At 46.0% G+C, this 23,171-nt stretch overlaps 4 protein-coding genes across 4 annotated transcripts; 1 reads left to right on the forward strand and 3 right to left on the reverse strand.

The window, feature by feature from the left end:
• Nucleotides 1–2,261: 2,261 nt before the first annotated feature.
• MELLADRAFT_73158 (uncharacterized protein) lies at nucleotides 2,262–3,034 on the reverse strand (the record flags this gene model as incomplete). Its single annotated transcript, XM_007416165.1, has 2 exons — nucleotides 2,262–2,570; nucleotides 2,658–3,034. The coding sequence occupies one exon, from the start codon at nucleotides 3,020–3,022 to the stop codon at nucleotides 2,693–2,695; it is 330 nt and encodes a 109-aa protein (XP_007416227.1).
• Nucleotides 3,035–3,516: 482 nt separating this feature from the next.
• MELLADRAFT_79209 (uncharacterized protein) lies at nucleotides 3,517–4,451 on the reverse strand (the record flags this gene model as incomplete). The annotated part of the gene is made up of 3 exons (XM_007416164.1): nucleotides 3,517–3,824; nucleotides 3,881–3,990; nucleotides 4,070–4,451. Coding segments are annotated over 3 exons (798 nt in total), but the record flags the coding sequence as incomplete, so codon positions are not given.
• Nucleotides 4,452–9,107: 4,656 nt separating this feature from the next.
• Nucleotides 9,108–10,490, reverse strand: MELLADRAFT_111738 (uncharacterized protein; the record flags this gene model as incomplete). Its single annotated transcript, XM_007416163.1, has 3 exons — nucleotides 9,108–9,236; nucleotides 9,307–9,366; nucleotides 10,260–10,490. The coding sequence occupies 3 exons, from the start codon at nucleotides 10,488–10,490 to the stop codon at nucleotides 9,108–9,110; spliced, it is 420 nt and encodes a 139-aa protein (XP_007416225.1).
• Nucleotides 10,491–16,003: 5,513 nt separating this feature from the next.
• On the forward strand, nucleotides 16,004–18,208 carry MELLADRAFT_111740 (uncharacterized protein; the record flags this gene model as incomplete). The annotated part of the gene is made up of 3 exons (XM_007416095.1): nucleotides 16,004–16,535; nucleotides 16,833–17,501; nucleotides 17,976–18,208. 3 exons carry the CDS (start codon nucleotides 16,004–16,006, stop codon nucleotides 18,206–18,208), a joined length of 1,434 nt encoding a protein of 477 aa, XP_007416157.1.
• Between the last annotated feature and the right edge of the window lie 4,963 nt (nucleotides 18,209–23,171).

A 23,171-nucleotide genomic window follows, 5' to 3' on the forward strand; every position in this document is an offset into this window, starting at 1 on the left:
CAGGGTTTGATGTAAGGATTTTACCACTCTGACTCCTGTGACACTTTCAGGTACCATGTTTTTTGGTCTACATTGATTGGATATGATTGTCTATTGCTCCAGGGTTCTAGGGGTACAACTTCCCTCTTTTGTACTCAATACCTTGCAGTGAAATCATGATACAGATCTTTGATCCAGAGGATAAAGAGAACTTGGATAAGAGAGAAAAACATTATAAAATTCTTCCATGTAGGATGAATTCTAGTTATAGAATATTGACAGCTGTTTCAGAAAATATGGAAAGAAGGATAAAAAAGAGTTGTTGCAACTGGCACAGCAAGAAAAATTTGCAGAGATCCTCTTGATATGTTTTTTCTGGCTGCATTTTGCAAATTAGCAGGGAATTTCTTTGGTCAGAAACAAAGTTTAGGTTTTGCATTGCAACAATTCTTCTTTTGAAAAAATAGACATTTTTGTTGTTGTGGTACCAGTGCTCTTTCACAAAAGACACATTACTCACAGAAACATGTCTCCAGTTGACTGCCAAGTAGAGTATCAGTGCAAAAGTCTTGCACCAGGGTATGAGTTTCCAATACAAGAGTGTTCAGGGTCTGATCTGGGTCTACTAAAGAAGCACTTGGCATAGAATTGAATTGAAGAATAGAGGCTAGATGAAGGTTTAAATAAAGACAGAGAATGAAGAATAAAGAATTTAGTCAACTCAGTCTTTCAAAGATGAGGAAAAGAAGGCAGATTGAGGATAGATGAATATATACATACTTAAATATATGTATTTAATCTGATTGTGATAAGTCACTGACAAGCATATTTAGCACAAATTCACATGTTTGTGTGGATTGGATATCAAAAATCAGTTATGTGAATGAGTCAAGAAAAGGTAAAATCCTAACCTGACCCATTGGCCACCCAGAAAATATTGAAAGTAATGCTTAGAATGTTGGTTGGTGCATGCAATGATTAGAGAAACTGCAGGTCTGCTGAAGCTGTTGTAGACCTTTTGAAAGATCTGATCTAGTGGGCAACATCAATCTTCATGTGAATGTTAAATCAAAGATGGTGGCAGTCCAACCCCGGAAAGACCCCACATTGGTCCGCACAGTTTGCCAAGATATCTCACGGGGGGAGTATTTCACCAATGGGCACTGTATGCAGCAGAGCATCTTTGCTCATACAGCATGAGCGTCAGCTGCTTGGCAATTGTGGTGACGATGACGAGGACAGGCACATGGGTTATGGGGGAACCGAAGGCTCGTAGGCTGCGTCCTCAGAATTCAGAGAGCGTGCATGGTAATGTTAGAAGAGCTTTGGGTTAAATGGACGAAGGTGTTCAGAGCGAGTTGGCTGTTGTTCTCGAATTACATTTTTGCAAGGTACTACTGAGAAGACGACATATGACAAAAGATTTTTAAAGATATAGCATATCCGAACCACCGACCCAACCATTATCATGCAAGGTTGGCTTGACAAGTCAAGCCGAACAAGCAATCTGAATAACAGCTAGATGATACACTGGGAATCAATAAGGGTACTTAGACGTTCGCGTTTGATCTGGTCATCGACTCTGACACTCCTTCTTACCGGATTGTGTTCGCAGCGAAACCAAAAGGTACGAGACCCCTGGGCGCGATAGTTTGTAAGAGGAGCAACACGGGAAGAGGAGGATGACGCCGCATGAGGAAAAGCTTTCATTGTGGCGAGCGCATGATAGGTATTTATGGAATCAAACGTCAGGGGCCGAATTGTGGGCGGATCTTGAGTGTCACTCGATCACTTGTGACATGTCACCAGAACACGTGCCCGAGATTGCGCACTGATGCGTCCGTCGGCTTCTTCCTCATGTGTACTTCTTGAGTCACACTCACGAGTGTCCAGCAACCGCCAGGCCAGGTTCTACATTGATGGTGTTCAGAACGGGAATGAACAGAAAGATAGAAAAAGCGAAGGGGCAGGCGGATGATGTAAACACAACGACCCTATCTTGAGAGGGACTAATGGGAGTAATGGGACAATGCTATGGATACTTCTTACACCACTGGTGAAGAACGTCTTCTTCCGAGTGTTGACTTTTCATTTGGCATGCACCCAGAAAGTCTATAAGATGTGTCTATCAATGTCTTGTTTATTCTGCGGGTTTGTGAATCACATGAACAGCTGTAATTATTGCTTAATACATTCACAGCACATACAAGCTCATATCTCGGGACTAGCATTTTCACATCATACCTGTTGTGATGCAGGTTGGATATCTTTTTCGAAGCAATGATCATGCTGACGGAACTCATTTTTTCTGTGGATCAGAGAGCAAGCTTCATGGAAATTGTGCCAATGAGGCAGACATCATAGAATGAAATCTAACAGAAGTTTGAATCTGGAGCATCGACTAAAAGGATGTCTTTGCTTTAATGAGACATGAAAATGTAACGGGAATGAACGAAGCCACGAAATTGCACGTTTTGACAACAGATAATTCCAAAGTGATGGATGAGGGTTTTTTTACATCACCAGAAACATCATAGATCAAAGTGAATCGACTGTATCATTTTATGGAAACACACTTAGGAGACCAACACCTGGGATACATCGCACATCCTTATCAGATCATTAGCTATGGAAGGAACATAATATATTTGATGTTGCCATGAAGCGGGAAGACTTACATTGAGAGTGTGAATTTTAAAACACTATAGAAGAATTATCGACGACCGCCCTCTTCCCTATAAGCCGTTTGCAATTGATCAATGGTCATTTTGGCAGGCAGGACACGTGAAGGATTGAGCAATTGGACAGCTGCTCTCCAAGGGTCTCTTCTGTGGCCCGGAGGGCAGAGGAATTCACCTCTTTTACTCTTGTTGTAGAACAAACGATACCGTCCGAGCTCCTCATGGTCAATAGGTTTACCATCAATATAATACTTTCTGTATAGATATAGAAGGTCAGGCTTGTGAAGGTCCCAATAAATGACGAGTCTCGGTATGTGATTCTGAAGCTTGTATCGCATATATTCCATGGTACCTGGCTTCATATGTGGCGCTGATGGTGAATGATATTCTTGGACCCTATTTGTCTGAAAGATATGAGAGTCAGACTTGTGAAAAGTGATATAGTCATTGTTATGACCAACTCTTTGTCTGGCGTGTGCTTCAAAACGATCAAAATTTTCTTGCGCTAGTCTCTGAAGAGCCCTGGCACCCTCCTGTGATGCCCGTACACGAAGTAGTTGTCCCTCGTGGCTTGGACTGGCTTTCGTTGGGCCAGGGATTTCGGGAGTCCTTATTTTTGGACGCGATGGCATCGGTTTCTGGTCTAGCTTTGTGCGTAGATGAGGTCCAGTGGGGGGATTCTGCGCTGCGCAACTTGATGCCACTTGTTCTTCGTATACCTGTACAACTACTGAAGGATCTTTTGTGGATAAGAAGTCGGATAAATCTCGGCGAAGAGAAGAACACGGAGGATAAGTCGCTTGTCTAGGCGTGGTACGTACCGTCATTATTCGAAGCAGACTTTAATTCCTTCTTGATATTGGGCTTGACTTCGTTTGAAATGTAATTCTTCACATCCTTGTCTACATTCGGCTTCACATCCTTCTGGGAATCAAAGACCTCTGGAGAACCACCGACAGTTTCTTCTCTCGCTCCCGGGGAACCGTTTGCCGTGCTCGGCCCTGGCATACTAGAGGAAGATATTTGCGGAGACATACTAGGCGCATTAGCATCTTCTCGAGGGGTTCGCCAAGATTGGCATCTTTCAACACTTTTTGACTCGGTCGTGACATAAAATGTGGAAATACGATGTTCCGACTGCAAGGGGGACAAGTGCAAGCGCGTCTAGAAAAGAGTGAAAAGTCAATTGGTAGGATCATAGTAAGGGAGAAATAGCGCACCTGAGATCCATCATGAGACACTTGTTCACGCACTTGATTGGTCACTAAAGAAGCGCCCGATGCGTTTTCCTTAGTGGCCGCATTCGATGAACTCGAGATTGTGGTCTGACCTGAAAACGGTGAAGTTTTTGGAATCAGCGTTGGCCAAAAGTTTGGGACAGCAATGCACATGCGACTCTATGGATTTACATGTCTTGGAAGAGCGATCGCATTTGGCGACTCTTGGAAGGTCGCGCCCAGGTTTGAGCGCCGATGAGTCGGAAATTTCATCCACCCAAGGGTTGAAGAAGAGTGATGTAGGCGGAGATAGTTCGACGTGCGATGGTAACAAAGGCTGATTATTTGTCTGAGATTGTTTCAATGAGGTTGAACGAGTTAAGAGTTGCTTCTCTTGTGGAGAAAGGCTGTCCACATCCTCGAGCGCTGGGTTGGCTGGACCCACTGCTGAAGAAACAGCCTCTTGATTAGAGTGGAATGCGGTCTTGAGGTGGGCAAGAACCTCGTCCAAAGTCGCCAAAGATTCTTCGTGAATTAATTTCTCTTTCAAGGACTGATGACTTGATGGAAACATGGACAGAACAAACATCCGGCATTGTACGCTGTCCGTGGCCTGTCCAGCTGCTTCAAGTTGAGTGACAGCAGCGGAAAGATTTACAAGAAGGTTCGGGCTTTCCAGGTCCATTCCGCATTCATAGAATTGACTCCAAGCTTTGTTCACTCGAAGTGGATTCACGTCTCCGTATCTTCAATCACAGGGGGGAAAATAGAAGCTCGCATAGATGTGAGCAGATAAAGTTTGGAGGTCTCTCCAAGATTGTTTCCAGTTTGTTTCCAATTTTCTTCCAATTTTCCTCCAGTTCTCTTTCAGATCATCATCTGATTAAATTGTCAGCATGGCCTGAGCAGATGATTTAGGCCTTCCTCAGGCTTTATCCCTTAGCCAAGAAGCCTGAGGGAGGGCTAGCTCATCTGCTCAGGTCATGTCGGGCCCTCCAATGCTCAGCCTGCACAGTCAAGTGACCAAATGTGATTGAGCGGTGAGAGACCCAACCAAACGTGTGAAACACAATGGGAACCATCCCTTTGGATAATTGTGATCCCAGGAATGCCACTGAGGACTAGGTGAGCAGCCCCTCAGCTAATACTTGGTGGCATCCTTTGGATGCTTCTGATCCCAGGAATGCCACTGAGGACTAGGTGAGCAGCCCCTCAGCTAATACTTGGTGGCATCCTTTGGATGCTTCTGATCCCAGGAATGCCACTGAGGACTAGGTGAGCAGCCCCTCAGCTAATACTTGGTGGCATCCTTTGGATGCTTCTGATCCCAGGAATGCCACTGAGGACTAGGTGAGTAGCCCCTCAGCTAATACTCGGTGACATCGTTTGGATGCTTCTGATCCCAGGAATGCCACTGAGGACTAGCTGAGCAGCCCCTCAGCCAATACTCAGTGACATCCTTTGGATGCTTCTGATCCCAGGAATGCCACTGAGGACTAGGTGAGCAGCCCCTCAGCTAATACTTGGTGGCATCCTTTGGATGCTTCTGATCCCAGGAATGCCACTGAGGACTAGGTGAGCAGCCCCTCAGCTAATACTTGGTGGCATCCTTTGGATGCTTCTGATCCCAGGAATGCCACTGAGGACTAGGTGAGCAGCCCCTCAGCTAATACTTGGTGGCATCCTTTGGATGCTTCTGATCCCAGGAATGCCACTGAGGACTAGGTGAGTAGCCCCTCAGCTAATACTCGGTGACATCGTTTGGATGCTTCTGATCCCAGGAATGCCACTGAGGACTAGGTGAGCAGCCCCTCAGCTAATACTTGGTGACATCCTTTGGATCCTCTTGATCCCAGGAATACCACTGAGGACTAGCTGAGCAGCTGCACTGAACTGAGCATCCCCTCGGCCAATACTGAGTGGAATTCTTTGGATAATTCCAATCCCAGGAATGCCACTTAGGACTAGCTGAGCGGCCCCTCAGCCAATACTCAGTGACATCCTTTGGACCCTTCTGAGGGTGATTCTGAGTATACAGTGATGTGTCAGCTGGGTCCTGAGCACGCATCCATGCTCAAGAAAGGCTCACCCGAGATGAAGATGAGCATGCTTTAGCAAACTCAAGCAATACCTAAGTATTACAGGCTGAGCACGTTGGCACCACCAAAATGGTGAATTGAAAGAATCTGAAGGAAATTGAAACATTTTTGGAGTTATCAGGAAGGTACCCTCTGCTCACATCTATGTGAGCTTTCATTTTTCCCCCTGTGGATAGAGATGTATCCAGAGTTGCTGCACTGATTTTTGGAGAGCAGGGTTGCTGATGACCATTTGAGCGTCGCAATTATGAAGTTGTCCCATGATGATATTAAAAGCTTTGTGATCCTTTGTCCAAATCTGATGGCCACTTTCTAATGGTGTACTCTCGATGGGGGGAGCTGCAATGTCCGTGACGACTCCTAGCAGATCAGCTTCTTCAAGCAAAGTCTGAGTTCTGGAACGCCAAACCGGGTAGGAGTGCTTGCTCAATGGCTGAGCAGGTACGTATACATAGACCGTATTGATATCCATGATGGTGTGGCAGTCGCAACGAGTAATATTTTTAGTAAGCTTGTATCTCCAGAATGAGAATCAGATGAATTATTTGAAAGTGAAAGCCTAGGGAGGAAGCAAATTTTGAAAAAATCACAGCAACAATGGACCAGCTGCGCTTTTTTGCGCTTCGGGCCTGGCAGCTGGAGCGCAGCTGAAATACGCTGCGAGAATTTTCAATTTGCTGCAGCGCAGCTTCTAAACGCTGTGTTCCAAGGCGCAGCGCAGCATTTACATGCCTCATTCTGAAACTCCAAGCTGCAGCGCAGCGCCCTGAAACGACCGCTGCAGCTTTTCAGCGCGCTGCAGTTGCTTACCTCATCAGAGAGTCACAAAACACAAAAAAAATTATTATTGCAATTTGAAACCAAAGATGCAAAAAACATCATAAATAGTCTTTTTCTCAAACACAAACAGAAGCAAAAGCAAAAGATAGAAAAGAGGTTTTTCTAAAAATGGTGAACAAAATCGCAAAAAAGAAGTTCATTTTTTCATGGTAAACAAAGATAGAAAAACACATCGACAAAAGGGACCCTTGGGAGTCTTATACTCTAGATTACGAATTCAAAAAAATTGGTTCACCTAAGCAAATCTTCTGATCAACTTGATGCTGAAGTCGTAACCCTTTCCTATCCAAAGATCTGCCTCTACTTCTGACATCACCATCACCAAACTGGTGATCCAATAGATCTTCATCATTAGTAGTAGAAAGAGAAGGATAAACCAAAGATAAAATATGTTGTGAAGGTTTTTGATTATGATTTTGATGTGGATTAGGTTTACATAAGAATTGATTTGATAAAGATCTTGCAAATCCAGTCAAATTGTATGAATGAATTGGATGAATCAAGTCGATCCTTGATTTTCCAGTTTCTATTTCAATTAGATGATGATGATCATGATCATGTTGGATCGATTGGATAGTTTTGTTTGATGATATGTTGATTAGTATTACTTAGATAATGATGGCTTCTTTTTTTGATTCTGCTTTACTTGATGATGATTTTGATGGGGTTTGATCTTTCAAATATGATAAACATGTCAGAAGTTCCAGAATCGAGTTAGATGGCTTCAATCAGTGGGTTGAAAAGTAGAGAGTCAATTGAGGATGATTCTTGTGAACTTTTTTGACTGTGTTGTGAGTCTGATTTTGCTTTTTCAAGATTTGAATGTCATTCAAGATTCACCCAATTGTTCAAGTTGATAGTCTTGACTTGGAGAAGTTTATATAAGTTGATGATGGTGTTTGGATTGATTGAGAAAGCAATAAAAATTGAAATCCGACTTGCAAACTGACTGCTTTGAGTCATAGATGGCAAAGAGAAGATTGTGACTTGATTGTTTGGTCCAACAGTCACACGTAGTCCTGAATTTATCGGACCTTGAGCGACAGTCAATAGCTTGATTTGAATCAAATGACCTTTGCATGGTTCCTAAGTTGCACACCAAGAGTAAGATAATCGAATTTCATGTGATTGATGTGTATGCTTCAAACAATTTGAATGTTGTTGAAGAAGTTGGTAAAGTTGAATCTTGATTTTGATCATAAAGCATAGTCAATGAAACTCTTGATGCTGTTGATTGCTGAGCTGGAATTTCAAGTTTGGACTCTTTACCACAATTACCCGCTGACACACTTTTTAGCGGGTCAGCGGTCCGAAGCGCAGCTTGTGCAGCGGTTGGGGCCAGCTGCACAGCTGGAGCGCAGCGGGCCAAAACAATTGGCTTTTGGCTGGTCCGTCAGCGCAGCTCACTTGAGCTGCGCTTCTGGGCCTCAGAAGCGCGGCGGCCCGGCGCTGCGCAGCAGCTGGCAGCGGCTGCCTGCAGCGCAACTGGTCCAACATTGATCACAGGCCAAACGAAGAGTGATCAACATAAACTACAAAGGTAAAATGATTCCTTTCAAAAAAGACCCTATGTATTCAACTGAACATACCTCATGCATCCAGCTGAGTACTTACTTGATTACCCTCTTGATTACTAGGTTTCATGTCCAGTCAGGCTCAGCTCCAATGTGGCTCACGCAGCTATCTCAATAAAGGGTCTCACTCCGATCAGCATCTGTTGTAGAGGTCCGCATTAAATGGGGAGTATTTAGAAAAGAATAAGAGCAGAACAAGTGAGCTCAGAACGTACAAAGCAGGACTTGACATGTATCCTCTACATAGCCTGCTGAGCACTTCCTGTCGTGCGGTTTGAAGACCTCATTTGCCCATGTATGTACACATCCAGACGACATTACACACTACTTCTTTCCCATCAATTCTTTCTGTTTGTCCCAAATCCTCGCTGCCTCTTGAAACGATCGGGTTCATGATCAGCCTTGCAGACAATTGTCATACTATGGGGAATGGGTCTGGGCCTAGGTTGCTGCTGCAACGTGGGTTTTTTACGCTTAACTGCCATGAGGCAAGTCTATTAGCGTGCATGTGAAATGAAAAAAGATGACGCGTAGTGAGACTGAGAAATGAAGAAAAGCGTGAAAAAACATGACGATGACCTGAGCAGAAATGAGAGCATGTAGTTCAACCACCCTCGTAGGGAGATGAGTTGGTGATGGTATTGATAGAGTGGTGATGTCGAAACCATTAAATGGTTGAGTGGTGGGAGAACTCTCTCTTGTTTCTGTTGGCATCAATCATGGGCGCATTCGTAGAATGGTGTTAGTGGTACGTGCAATTTTGTGCATGGAAGTCGTGGACATTCCGTACCTTGGAAGGTGACTGCTTGAGTCATTGCATTCCGTTAGGGGATCGATGATCGCGCCCTATGAAAGATACCTGGGACGGGTACTTTGTCAACAATAGAGTGTGGGACGGTTATTGTAGGTAACTCACCCTATGTTGCCGTTGACTGCGGCGGTCACTACGGGTTACGGCTTTGTCATTAGTCCACGGCTGTGGAACAGAAAGTCCGTATGAAGAAGAATGTCAGCGGCTGCTGAGACTCTGGTAGCGAGAGCTATGGTAGGTGAGCTGGGAGACAACAGGGTGCTTACGGGAGCGGCTCCTGGAAACTCGACCTGCTTTCCTATGGACATTCCTTCGCTTTGGGCGAATTTTTGAGCGTTGTTGAGGTTTAGGAGGGGGTGTGTCCTGATGTACGTCTCGAAAGCGTTGGAAGACCAGCGGCTGATCTGTCGGATCGTGTTTAGTTTCATGCCACTTTGGGCAAACGCTGTCGCGCCTCCAGCTCGTAGAGAGTGCCCAGTCCGGGTGCGTTCGAATAGAACTTGCAGACGCGAGATGAACCAGGTCCTGGTCGGTTGGGAACCGTCTTCCCGAACGAGCAGCAACGGTTCGCAGGGGAAGCAACGGTCACGCCAGACCGTGTAGTAGAGTAGTGTTTTCACCGGACAGTAGGGGTCTTTCGGACGGTTGGTTATCGAGACCTCGGCTCCTGAATAGCAGTTGTCTGCTTTTTGGAATGGTAAGTTGTAGCAGGCCACCGATCCGCACAGCGAGAAGACTAGTGACGATTGTCGAATCGATTTTCGGCAGTTTTGGAGTTTTTCTGAGTCAGGGATAGTTAGTTCCCCCAGTCTGTGGAGGCCAGAGAATCCCAGAGCTACGATAGTGTTGAACAGAGCGTCGTTGAAGGTCGATTTGTAGAATTCGGCGCAGGTTTTTACGTCTCTGAGCGTCATGGCGTTCGCGCGAGTTGATGGGAGCAAGAACCCCTTGTAGCAGCCTTGGAGGAATTTTTTGACTCTTGAGGAGTTGCGTGCTGTGTCTACAAATGGGAAATCGGCTCTCATGACGTGAGCGATTCCCGTGAGGTATTTGCTGACCGTCGTCGGTCGCAATTCTCTGGAGACTGATGATACGAAGTGAGCGAGGGTTGTTTCGTCGGGGTACAGTTTATATTTTTCGTCGGTGCAGAATTTTTGGAATCGTCGGTAACCAGATTGGTATTTCGACTGGGTGTTTGGGTCAAGCGAGTTTTCGATGTCCGTTTTGTTGTTGGTTTCGTTTTCCTCGAATCTTAGTGCCGCCTTGCGGCAGCTTTTGGTTTTGCCCATCTTGGCGGAAATGAAAAGGAAGAAGAAACAACCAGAGAAATAATTTTTTGAGATTTTATATTTGGTTTTTGAATCTTTTTGATAGAAAAAAGGAATTGACAGGCGAAGAAACAGAGAGAAAAAATGGAGAATTCCTAATTGGACGGTTACTAGATGAGAGAGAGGAATGATCGGCTTCCTGATCCTCCTACTAGCAAAAAGGGAGGAGGTTCGATGTTGATGACTGATAGGTTTGGGGCTAGGAGTTTAGTCCGGTCAGTGTTGTTTCTTGAGATGGCGTCGGCTATGCGGTTATCATCTGCCGAGACGTGACAAACTTTAACGTCGATCGAGTTCTTTAGCATTAGGTCAACCGCGTATCTAAAGATGATCCGGATTGACGGGATTGGCTTATGTGAGCTGAATAGATGCGAAACGGATTGGTTGTCGGTGAAAATCAGGGCTTTTTTTGCTTTGAGACCGACAGCGAGTTGAATCGCTAGCGTCACCGCTAGCAATTTGGCCCAGTAAATGTCACGGGCTGGGGGAGGTAGGGTGTGACTCCATCCTTTCGCCGTCGCTGGTCGCCATATCCCCAGGCCATGGGGGCAAGCATCACAGAAAAACACGCAGTCAGCTGCCCGCAGTGGCCAGTGGAGCGTTTTCAGAATGAGGCGGCCTTGCCATGCTTCCAGAGCATCGGCTAGCCAATTCAAGTCTTCTTTGTTGGTTCTGTTCAGCGGGATGTGAGCGCGTCTCATCGTTTTTCCCGATGTTTTGTCCCATGCTGATTGCAAGGACCATCTTCCCAAAGGGAAGATATTTAGGGCCCAGTTTGCCCATCCAGTGAGGCGTTGCCATTCCACCAGAGGGTGGGATATTTTAGAGGTAAAGGAGCGAAGAGCCTTTATCAATTCTGTCCTTTTCTTTTCTGACAGGGAAATTGACAGGTCGTGACAGCTGATCGTATGGCCGATGATTTCGAGGACTGGGCCTGATAGTTGTTTTTCCCAGGCCCAAGGGATTCCAATGTATTCAAAGACGGAAAGGAATTTTGCCTGATCCAAGGGGATCCTTTGGCCTTTAAAGAGGACGATGTCTGAGGCTGGGCTTGCGCCCCAAGAGTCGTCCATGTAAGAGTTTAAACTTTTGATGCCAAACTTTTTCGATGCTATCCATAAGACTAGGGAGAAGAATGAGCACCACAGTTTTGGGGAACTGGAGCATCCAAAATTCACTCTCCTGTCTGCATGGAATGCTTTTCCTACCCGCACAATTTGTCGGATTTGCCATTGTCTGGACACAGGCAGGATTCGAAATGCGCCATCCACGTCTGATTTCCACAGGATCATGACCTGATTGGATTGGTCGTGAAAGACAAGCACTGGTATGAAGGATGCTATAGAGTCGAGATCTATTTTGATTTGGTTTTTATCGATTAGGTCGTTTGGAGATGGATGTCCAAAGGACATGTTCGTGCACGTTCGGATTTTTCCCGAGTTTGGGTTGGTTGCCAAGCAAAGCGGGGACACTTTCAGGCCCGGAAGCAGAGTGTAGAAGGGAGGTGAGTATCTACCCAGCTGCACCTCTTTGTCTCTGGCTTTTTCAAGGATTTATTCCTCGTGCTTGCCTGAAACGTGGTTTTTGGGTTTGGTGATTTCGTTGGAGGGTAGGGATGATATGGGCCAGAAGCCCTCGGATAGTCCTTTTAGAATTGAGTCTACAAAAGGACGGTTTGGGTGGTCGTAGAGAAGGTTTGATAGGTTTTTGGTATTTATCGGGGAATCGATTGAGAACAGGTCCGGCCTGCGTTCAATGGCATAGGCTGCCAGTGGGTCAGAGGAGAGTGGGGGAGCTGATGGTAAAGGCGCAGCCTTTTGCGAGGATTCGACTGATGCTGAGAACCCGTCTGAAAATTCATCGATTTCGAGTCCTCGTAGGTATTTTCGTGCACTAGGCTCATCGGTGTTCTCGGCTTCCTTGATGAGCGCCATCACATCCAACCTTGTTGCAGACATTGTGGATTCTGTCGCAGTCACGGTCTGAGTTGGGGCAAACACCAAGGTTCCAGTTGTTACAAATCTGATCAGCAATCGGAACATTTTTTGCAGGTTTGACGTCGTAGTTCGGTTTCTTTCGGCGCCCTTTGGATTTTTTGGGCTGTGCCGTCCGAGAGGAAGGTGCATGAGAAGCTTCTGTTTCCACAGCGGGCCGAGCAGTTGGGTTTGCCGTTGAGGTTTGGTGAGCCCGAGAAAAACGGCTAGCGGCGCTATAAAGGACTCGGTTGTCGATTCCTCGCAGGCTGTCGTGAGTGTAGTCACCCCACACCAGCCAGGGTCGTGAGGAGAATTCTTTTCGAAGTTCGACGTCGAAATCTCTGACGTCCTCCCAGTTGACCTTAGCTTGAAACAGGCCTGGTAATCCGAAAATGTAATCGAAATATTTTTTGATTGAATTTGCCGCCGGAGGGTATGCAGCGATGTAAGCGTGACGTAAGACCCCCATGAGGTCCTTCCAGTGGTTGTTGTCACTGATGTCTTTTGGGGTTGCCCCATTGATGCTTTTGAGCTTCCCGGAATCGTTGACTTTGAGAAAGGATTCCGAAGGGTTGGATGATGAGACCTCGCCGTAGAGTTTTCTGAGGTCGACGAAGTTGTACTCGAGCAGGTCTCTTGTAAGTGAGTTGTGCCAGTTGCCTGGTTTATTTCCACACGAGTTAAATAGCGACACGTATTTCTTAATATTGGACTTGTATAGAAGTGTGATTTTCTGAACTTCTCGAGAGAGAGGAGTGAAAGCTTCGGGGGAGAGGTGCTCGTTGTGAGCCAAGAATGGAGCAACCCCGTCCTCGTCCTCTCCGTCTGAACCAGAGGTGGCTGGTGCCCCAGAGACAGCTGGTGCTGGATTGGGAGGAGGTGAGAAACCATCACTCGTTGATGAGTCCGATGAGGACGAAGGAGGAGAAGGGTGTCTCCTTTTTGTTGATTTCTTGGCGTCTTTTGTCGCCGGCTCTCTAGGTAGCGTAGATGATTTTGGAGCCATACGATCGAACAGACTGCCCTCCACCAAAGTGGTTTGTGGTTGCGTGGACATGCCCACTGCTGGCTGGCTAGCTGGGCCCACACGGAGGGACAGAGGCACCACGGATGTGGTGAAATTCCTCTTCTCTGCACCCGTTTTAGAGCGCTTTCGTGGTCGGCGGCGGTTTTTTCCTTTTGTTGACGAAGGAGGAGGGTCGGATGAGGGAAGTTTTGGGTCAAACGGAGGCGGCGGAGGTGATTCAGACGGCGGCGGCATAGTGTGATGTGAACCGCCTGCCGGAAACATGGATGCGTCTTTGATGTCGTCGGGGAAGCCGTCTTTGGTTTTGATCCCGGCCGGCATTCGTTTGCCGACAAAACCTCTCGGTGGCCGGTAGTACTCCGCCTCAAAAGGGGATTTGACCTTTCTGCTAAGGACGATGGGTGGGACACCCATTGGGTCGGCGTTTTCCGGCATTTCATCGAGAGTTCTATATTCGATGCGTCAATGCTTGTGGTCGAGGGCAATTGCCACTCGTGCGACCGCAGACCAGTGATAAAGGAAGTCTGCCGCTCTCGGATCATACACTTGTGCGACTTGAGAGCGGAGCTCGACCATGCTGACATGGGAGCTCCCGCCCTTGACACGGTAGTTCTCGAGAATTGCGTCAATTGATTTATAGCGATCATTATGAGAGTTTGCCTCTGCGATCATAGCCTTGTTAACGATGAGTTTAGGTAAAAAAAAAAAAAAAAAAGAGGAGATTTTTTACGAGGAACTAAGAAGTTTTCGCTAAAACGGATTTGTTTCTACGATTTCAAACGAAAACACTAATAGTTTTACGAAGATGAAAAAACGACAAGACTAATGGGAGTAAGGTCGCGGAGACACGAAATGAAGACTTTTGATAAAAAGATTTTGATGGGGAAAAAAGACCTCTTGATGGAAAACGTGCGTTTATCTTATAGGGATCTTTTCCTTCAACCTATAACGTCCATCCACTATTGTGTGCGATAAGATTGATCACGTATGGAGGACGGCCGTTTAGGTTGAGACCCGCGGGCTTTGCTACCCGAAGCCGTTGTCTACCCATTCCCGTGTGTCAATACACGTACCAACTCCCAACCCTTGAATATGCAAGTGAGCTGATTGTCGTAAGAAAATGGAGGAACTATATAGACATCGCATCGCCTAGCTTTACGCCTCATCGGTCGCACGTTCGATGACTTCATTATCTGTCTGCTTCCCGTGGGTTGTAGCTGGCTATCAGCATCGCAGAATCTTGTGACTCGAGGCTCTTTCTAGTGGCACTATTTCTTCAGCAGAAACTCAAATGGCACTCTCGACTCGGTATCAGGTTTGGCAACTTATTCATTCACACTTATCTGTCAATCTAGATTCATCCTATATGCTAGTATGTTCAAGTTTCTGTAGTAATCATAAATAGTCAATTCAGTAGCATACCATCCACTCAAATAAGAGCGATCAACAGTTGAAAACAGTATCAGTGCCTCTCAATACATTGAAGAAACCCATTAGGAGTTCTGATACTGATGCTTGTCCTTGAATATAATACTTTTTGATACATCACTGTGTAGACTGGTGGTGATTCTGAGAGTTGTGTGTTGATTCTTCTTGTTTAAGCTCTCACTGCATCGGATGATTTAGTCTTCAGGAGAAAATAACCAAATATGGTGTGTACGATGTGGGCAAATATCTTGGGATGAGGTGACAAATGTATTACACGATGCCATGGAAAATATGAGAGAAAGATAGGATGTAAGACAAGACTCATTTTTTGATTATTCAGATTCAGAATGTATAGCTGTCTATTCCTGCACTGGCTCATGAAAGTAAGAAGTAAGAGATCTCAGAGAATATAAGTTATCTTCTTGACTTGATGCATGGTTCACAGTGACAACAGCTGGCCATGGCTCCAATATTTTGATGATGCCTCTAGGAGATCTTCAGTCTCGCACCTGCTGCATCTGCGGCTGGGTGGTTGATGATTATCAAGCTTGAAGAGCTCATATTTTCTGGGTAGCCTTCCTGGAAATAACAAAGCAATTCTCATGAATATTTTAAAACAGTGATTGAGAACTATTGGCGTAGACAAAACTGTAGATATGGGTATTGATAGTGTTCCCAGAGCCTGAGAAGGTACACTCTATTCCATTTCCGGGAGGTGGTAAAGCTAGAGGTGCGGATAGAGGAAGGAAGGAGCTGTGACAGGTTGTTCACAGATGTCACAGCTCTCCTGAGTTTTGGAGCGGTGGAGTTGGAGAACTTCAGAGAATTTCACCACTTCACTCCACCACTCGCAATCCTTCCGTAATCCGCACTCTCTCAAGATCTTCATATTACTCAGCTTATAGATCTTTTTTGCTTAAAAATTTTGTTTCTTGTTTAAAAGAAAAATAGGACAACAACATTCTCATTTAGACAAAAGCCTTGATATCAAGAAAAAAACAAAAGAAAGAAAATCATTTAAAAAGTTTTTGTGTACTGTCTGAATGTGGCGACAACTCAAGGCAAAGAAAGATAACATCAATTATAAGTCACCGAGTATGATCCAAGCTATGAAGAAAGCAGAAGAGAAGAGGAGAGCGGACGCAGCGAAAGCATTGGAGCAAGCTGAAAAACGGAAGAAGAGGGCAGAGTCGAGGATTCCACCTCAGGAGCTTCAAAACCAGGAGGAGGTCAGAACGGTTGCGGCGGAAGCGATGGTGGTCGATTCAGGGACTGGTGTTGAGGAGAACAGGGGAGATCGGGACGAGGAAGTAGACGAACTAGACGGTGGCCATACCCCAAAGGGCCAAGACGGTGAAGATTCATCAGACGAAGGATCCTCCAGCTCGTCAGACGAAGACCCAGACTCCTTCTTGTACGGACAGGAGATACCGATTCCGAAACCCAGCAAGGAAAGACCTGATAAAGGGAAGGCGAGGAAAGTTTCGTCAGACAAGTACTCAGAGGAAGAAGGCGGTGAGAAGGTCAAGAGAGAAGGGGTGAGAGTGCCGGGTGAACTCATTGAGAAAAACCAACGTGAGTAGGAGTTTCTTGATAAAGGGTCTGGCACTGCGGCTGGTCAAGGGGGGAAGGTCCTTGTTGCAGCGTCTCGTACGCTCCAAGAGAAGGGAAAGCCTGAAGGGCCAACTTTGCTGTGACCTCTTGGCACGCAGAAATCCTATTCTTGAAGACTCATAGAGTCAAGCTCCAGGGGATAGGCCTTTTGGTTTCCTCATGTAGTAGCGTTCATGATGGGTCAGCTCCAGATGGTGTCGTAGCTGTTGAAAGATTGGGGACTGACGGAGTTTGAATTGGCTGGTTGCATTTCAATAGGATTCCCACTAGGACCTCCCAAGGGTGACACTCAGGTGCCAGGACCGTCGGGTAAACCCGCTCAAAAATCCTTGATGGATAGGTTGGTAGGGCCGGTACAATCTGGCCAGACGAGAGATGTGAGGAGATTGAGGAAGGAGATTGATTCATTTGAGCTGGAGAAAGAGGAGGTGGCGGAGCAGAAGAGGAAGAGGGTTAAGGAGGAGAAACGGAGGGAGAAGGAAGGAGAAAAGAGAAGGAAGAAGGGGAGGGGTAGTAAAGGAAAGAAAGAGAAGTCTAAAGAGAAGTCTAATAAGAAAAGGAAACACTCGAACCCTTCTTCTGACGATGATTCTTCATCTTCATCCTCGGACCAAAGTGATGGAGAATTGGAGGACTCCAATTTTGGTCGTTCTTCATCTTCTGCGTTGGAAAGCGACTCCTCAGACGGCTCGGTACTCTCGAAGGAGAGTAAGAAGAAAGGAGGAAAGGACAAACCGATTGCCTTCGCCTTCAAGTCCTTATCCGGCTTCGACCTCCCTGATTTACCTATTCAGTGGGAGAAGAATTTTCGCCGGATGAAATACTTTGTCCCTCTCTCGGTATTCGATGCGTCCTACATTGACGCGTACTGGACGACCTGCAAGACCAAGGCGGGGAAGTTGAAATGGGATAGTTACATGCAGTCGCGTGAAGAGGTGGAACGTCAGATGACGTATGGAGAATTCATTCTTGCTTGCAATCTTGAATTCAGGTATGCGACCAAAAGGTACAAGTACACCAATTATGCTAGATACGTAGAGAGTCACAAGGCAATCGTCAGCAAAATGGCGAGAAAGCATAAGTGCTGGATGGTTGGTCTTCGATACCACTTAGCGGTCAGGGCAGTGACCTTCCGAGTTAGGACGGATCGTACGGCTAGTGGGAAGAAGAAGAAGGCAGACATGGTAATTCTCCCGGATGGACTTCAGCAGGAGGCTGAAGATGATGCCAGGTGGGACGCTCAGACAGCCGGAGACTTGAAATGCAAGGGTAATCCGTATGCTGTGGGGCAACCAAAATTTGGTTTTGATTTCGTTACTGGCCAAGAAGTGGAGTCCGCGGCAAAGGCAAAGTCTAAGACCTTTTCGGACGATTCCAACGAGAATGGTGGATCTCGTCAAGGGTGGAGGCAGGCCAAGAAGCAACGAGGCGGCAATAGAGGCCGTTCGAACTTCTCAAAGCCATACTTCCTGCAGAGCGTACCGAGTACCAGTGCCGTCCAGTCTCAAAAGAGAGATTCCGGTGGTGGGAAAGAGTGGGTTGCCTTGGGGCAACAGCACGCGAGTAATGTGGCTTCCGGCCCGAGTAGAGCGGCAAAGAAGAACCCAAAGAGCTTTAGTTCAAATGAACGGTGAGTCTTGACTGAGATGATTTCTCGAGAGCTAGTGGACTCTGACGCTTGGTTTCTGGTTCATGGTGTGATGTCGGGTTTCGGTCGGTTGATGGTGTGGTTTGATTTGGGGGGGGAAATGCGTCCGGGGTCGTCTTCTTGTTATTTGGGGTGGCTATCTCTGGTACGGTACTTTGGCTCAATAAAAACTGTATAGATAGTACCTAGAGACAGCTATGAATTCTTTCTGAAATCTAAATAATTGGGCCGTGTCTTAGATTTTCTAGAAGTTACCACTTTGAAAATTCCCCGAGAGAGACCTCGAGAGAAGCCCAGGTATTGGTTGAGTGCCCAGTTAGAGATTCAGAGGACCCTCAGTCTGGTTCCTCGGACAGTTCGGATTCCTCAGACGACGAAAGAAAGGACGTTAGTTCAAAGAGCGTTCTCCCATTAAGTCAAAGAAAAACCTACAAGGTTCAGGTGGACGATGTCTGGCCAAGCCCGGTCAAGACTGAGATGAACACTGAGGTGTGGGAAAGGATGATGAGGAAAGTAGGTCTGGAAGATGATATACCGTATATCATCAATGGTTTCCGAGAAGGCTTCTGCCTCGGAATTCCTCAGCATGTGATCGAAGGTGAGAAATGGGTGTCTCCTCCGAACCATGGATCGGCTCTGTATGTAAAAGAGAAGATTGTCAACACGTTGAAGAAGGAAGCTAGGGCAGGGAGGATCATCGGACCCTTCACCCACGAACAAGTCTACGAGAAGTTCGGAATCTTTCGGACGAATCCGATGGGAAGCGCCGTAAATGGTGACGGGTCGGTGAGGCTGATAAATGATCTGTCGTATCCCAAGCGGAAGCCGGCGGGAAGAAGAAAAAAGAAAGGGAAGTTGGCGACAGAGTCAAAGAAGGCGATCCCTTCGGTGAACTCATTTGTTGATAAACGGAACTATAGTACAAATTGGGATGATTTTAAATAGTGGCAAGATTCTTTAGCAACAATCCAGGGGAGTGGGAGGCAGCACTTTTCGACTGGGAAAAAGCTTACCGTCAGCTCCACACTCACCCCTCTCAAAGGAAGTACCTCTGTATCATGGACTTCGAGGGTTGAGTATGGATAGATTTAGCCGTTGGGTTCGGTGGGGTAGCAAGTTGTGGGGTTTTCGGTGCGCCGGCGGAGACTTGGAAGAAGCTGATGATGAGCCTCTTGAACATCCCGATGATTTTCCGCTGGGTGGATGACAATCTCATCCTGCGGAGGCCAGGAGACAAAGTTTCGATGGAGGATGTGACGACCTTGAGTAACTCGCTGGGTGTGAAGACCAACAAGGAAAAGAACCACGATTTCGCCACCGAGCAGAAGTTCCTCGGATTTATTTGGAACGGCAAAGACCATACGGTCAGATTACCCCAACAGAAATTAGACGAAAGATTGAAACAAGTTTTAGAATTCTTGAAACTGGAGGAGATCTGGAGCCAACGTCGAAACCACACCGCCATAGATAGTGGAAGCGCTGCGGAAGCGCTGCGGGACTTCCACTGAAAATAGGGGGTGCGGTCGTAGTGGCTGGTGCACAGCCCTATTTGGAAACCGAAATTTCCTGTAGTGGGTCATGTGCAACGCTCGGGCTTAGATGTAGCATGTCCACGGTCATAGTGGCACACATAGCGAGCGCTATGACCTGTATAACCCCATGGCCGCCACGCCCACACGCCCATACATGTAAGTAGTATCCATTCCCTCTGACCTGTGCCCAAGAAGACATTCTGACTCCATACTCACTCAACCGACTGAATTTACAATTCACCACCCTCAAATGATCACGAGATCATTTTCTAACTCTCTCCCCCACCAATCAATGGGAAGAAGGGTCCTCAAGAACAGAAATGGCCGGATCGATATCACCAAGTAAGTTCAAACTTGATAGGTATAAAAGACATACCTTTGATCAGTTCTATTTCTGACCTTTCCTCCCCTTTATCGAATTCTAGATTCTAGATTTTTTCTTCATTATTTCAATCCGACCATCCATTTCAGCCCTATTCAATTATTCGATTTTGTCCAATCACATCTTATTTACCACCGTTAGATACAAGACCTCAGTTATCTTATCCGACTTTCTCCTTTTTCGATTTTTAGATCCGTTCTTCTTATTTTTCAACGAAACCATTCCAATCTCAACAAAACCACCATTAATCTTATCCACCACTATCTGTTTACTATCACGTTTACCTCAATCATTACTGCTCCCTGTGTAATCATGTCGGAGCGGCCAATTCGAACCAATTCTCGGATTAATTTGGCTCCTTCAACTCGCTCTCTTCGCCCAAGATCTCCTATTCAACCCTCGCCGGGCTTTGTCTTTACCTCAGCGGACTCTCGAAGGTCTCTTCAGCTTGTGTCACCAACTCGTTCTCCAACTCCCGGTCCCTCCAGCACTAACACTCTGTTTGCTCCAATCGATGGACTCTTTCTCGCAAATTCTGAGGAAGATCAAGAAGCGTTCCAACCTCCATCACCTTTAACCAAGAAGTGAGCCAATTGTCAGTCAGATCAAAATGTTGGCAAAAAAAGAAAAAAGGCATCTGTGAGTATATTCATCACATTATCCAGATTGTTTACTTGAACAGGCTTGTATTAATCTTGTTTTATCTATCCATTTGTAGAAGGAGACAGTGCCCGACTGTATTGATCTTGATCAAGACTCAGAAAATGAAATCATACCCAGCAGACCACGGACTGGTATCAGGGCATCTCAACTTGCTCGAGTTAAGGAGCTTCTGAAGTATTTTCATTCTCCAATTTATCCAAATGGCCAGGTGGGTTTTCTACTTTTTTGTATAACAAATTGGAATCTAACTATGAACTTTATTGTTTTTCAGACCTCTGGTGATCCACAACTCTACAAGTGCCGGTGGTGCCAAGGCCGTTTTCTCAAAGGTATGACCAGCTATTATAATCTTTACGGACATCGAGATGGGAGCAAAGGACGGCCAGCTTGCCCCAGGCGAGCTCAAGCGATAGCGGCAGGTGTTGATCTTCCACCCTCCTGGGCGGAGCAGCAACAAGCATTGGAGGCAAAATCTTTGGCCACTCTTGACTCTTTTGTTTCAAAGGACAGGTTCAGCGTTGAACTTCTTAATCTCATTTGTGTTATCTGGGTGATTCGACAAGCTCTGCCATGGGCTCGAATTCAGGATTCCCCCTTGCGAGCTGCCTTTCGATTGTCAAACGTATCGGCGACTCTTCGATCAGCGGTATGGGCTGCAAACGCTGCCAAGCGTCTTCACCATGGGTTGCAACAGACGGTTCTAGAAACCATCAAGGTAAGTTTTCAATGCTAATGATCATGATTCCAACTTTTCTAACTCCTCATCTCAATTTAGAACAACTCGAGTAAGTTCTGCCTCATCCATGATGGCTGGACCACCAGTCGGAGCCGGTATGCATTCATTGGAATGAATGTCACATTCATCGACGATCAGTGGGAGTTCCGGACCATTCATCTTAGTCTTAAACTTGCTGCATGGAACCATTCAGGTGTCTTGCTTGCTCAACCTGTTGGTCGGTACCTCGTCAAACATGGCCTTCACCATAAGATGAGTTTTTATTTTCACTTTGCATCTCATGTTTTCAACTTCAATCTAATTTTTTTTTTGATTTAACTACATGTTAGCCCAAACCACAGATTCGGGCTCGAACAATGCCACGCTTGCTTACGAATTGCAGCGTATGTTTTTGGAGGCTTCCCCTAGCGTTGATTGGCCAGCTTGTCGCATGCAGATCCGCTGCTACGCCCACAAGCTTGCCTTACTTGTGAAGCACGGTCTAGCTTCAATTGGAATCGATACTGGCCACACAAAGCCAACCACCCAACCTTTATTCAACATCCCTACCCCCTCGATTACATTAAATGATGGAAATGATCAATTTGAAGCCGAAGACGACGAAGATTCAGATGTTGACCAAGATGCTGATCGTGCTAGCGAAGCAGACGTTTGCAACGGTGATTCTGGTAGTGAATCTGATAGTAATGTTCTACAATCATCTCACCCCTCTAGTGTCTTGCCTGGATCAAGCAGAGCCAGGCCTGATCTGGTGGTTCAGGCAATCAAGAAGGTACATTTATTTCACCTTATTCTTCTATTTTTTACTCAATCACTTCCTGATCTTCAACGCTGACCTTGATGTGTGTAGATTGATCGTGTGAGCCGCCTCATTGCCCGGCGGCCTTCTCGACGTCTTGAATTCCGTAATCGTGCTAAGGATTTGGGTAGGACCTTGCGTTGTCCCATTCTTGGTGCGTCCAGCAAATGGAATGGTCTACATCAGAGCCGATCAATCGTGGTTGATGGAGCTGAGGTTAGTTTTGTTTCATGATCTCCGTCTAACTTTGAATTTTACTGAGAATGCCTCTTGCTTTCAGGTTATCAATCAGATGTTGGCAAATGATGAAGAAGGTTATTTTGACGAAATATCGATATCAAAGAGTGAATGGTTATGCGCTTCAGCTTTGAATGAGGTTATGGAAGTTAGTATAGTTCTAAACTGTCTCATTTCTTTCAATTATGTATCATACTCGTTTACTGAGACCTAATGACTTGACCAGGTTATTGTATTAGCCACATCCAGAGTGGAGGGTGACCACTCGACAGCAGCCATTCTTCTACTTGACTATCACCGTGTCCGAACTTCACTGGAAAAACTTGGCTTACATACTCCTTACGCCAGTCTCCAAACCATGATTACTAGCATGGTTAATCACCTTCAATCATACAAATCAGAGGCTCTTCAATGCGACGCGATCGTCATTGCCACTGTCCTCAACCCTCGTCTCAGAATGAAGTTCTTCGAACTTCATCATCCAACACAAGTTGCTCATGTTCAAAGAGTTATGGAGCGCGAAATGGACTCTTATTCAACTAAATACCAAGCCAGTCACCCATCTGCACTCGTCATATCTAATCAGCAAGATACTACTGT

Source organism: Melampsora larici-populina (assembly GCF_000204055.1).
Source record: "Melampsora larici-populina 98AG31 unplaced genomic scaffold MELLAscaffold_57, whole genome shotgun sequence".
NCBI lineage: Eukaryota > Fungi > Basidiomycota > Pucciniomycetes > Pucciniales > Melampsoraceae > Melampsora > Melampsora laricis-populina.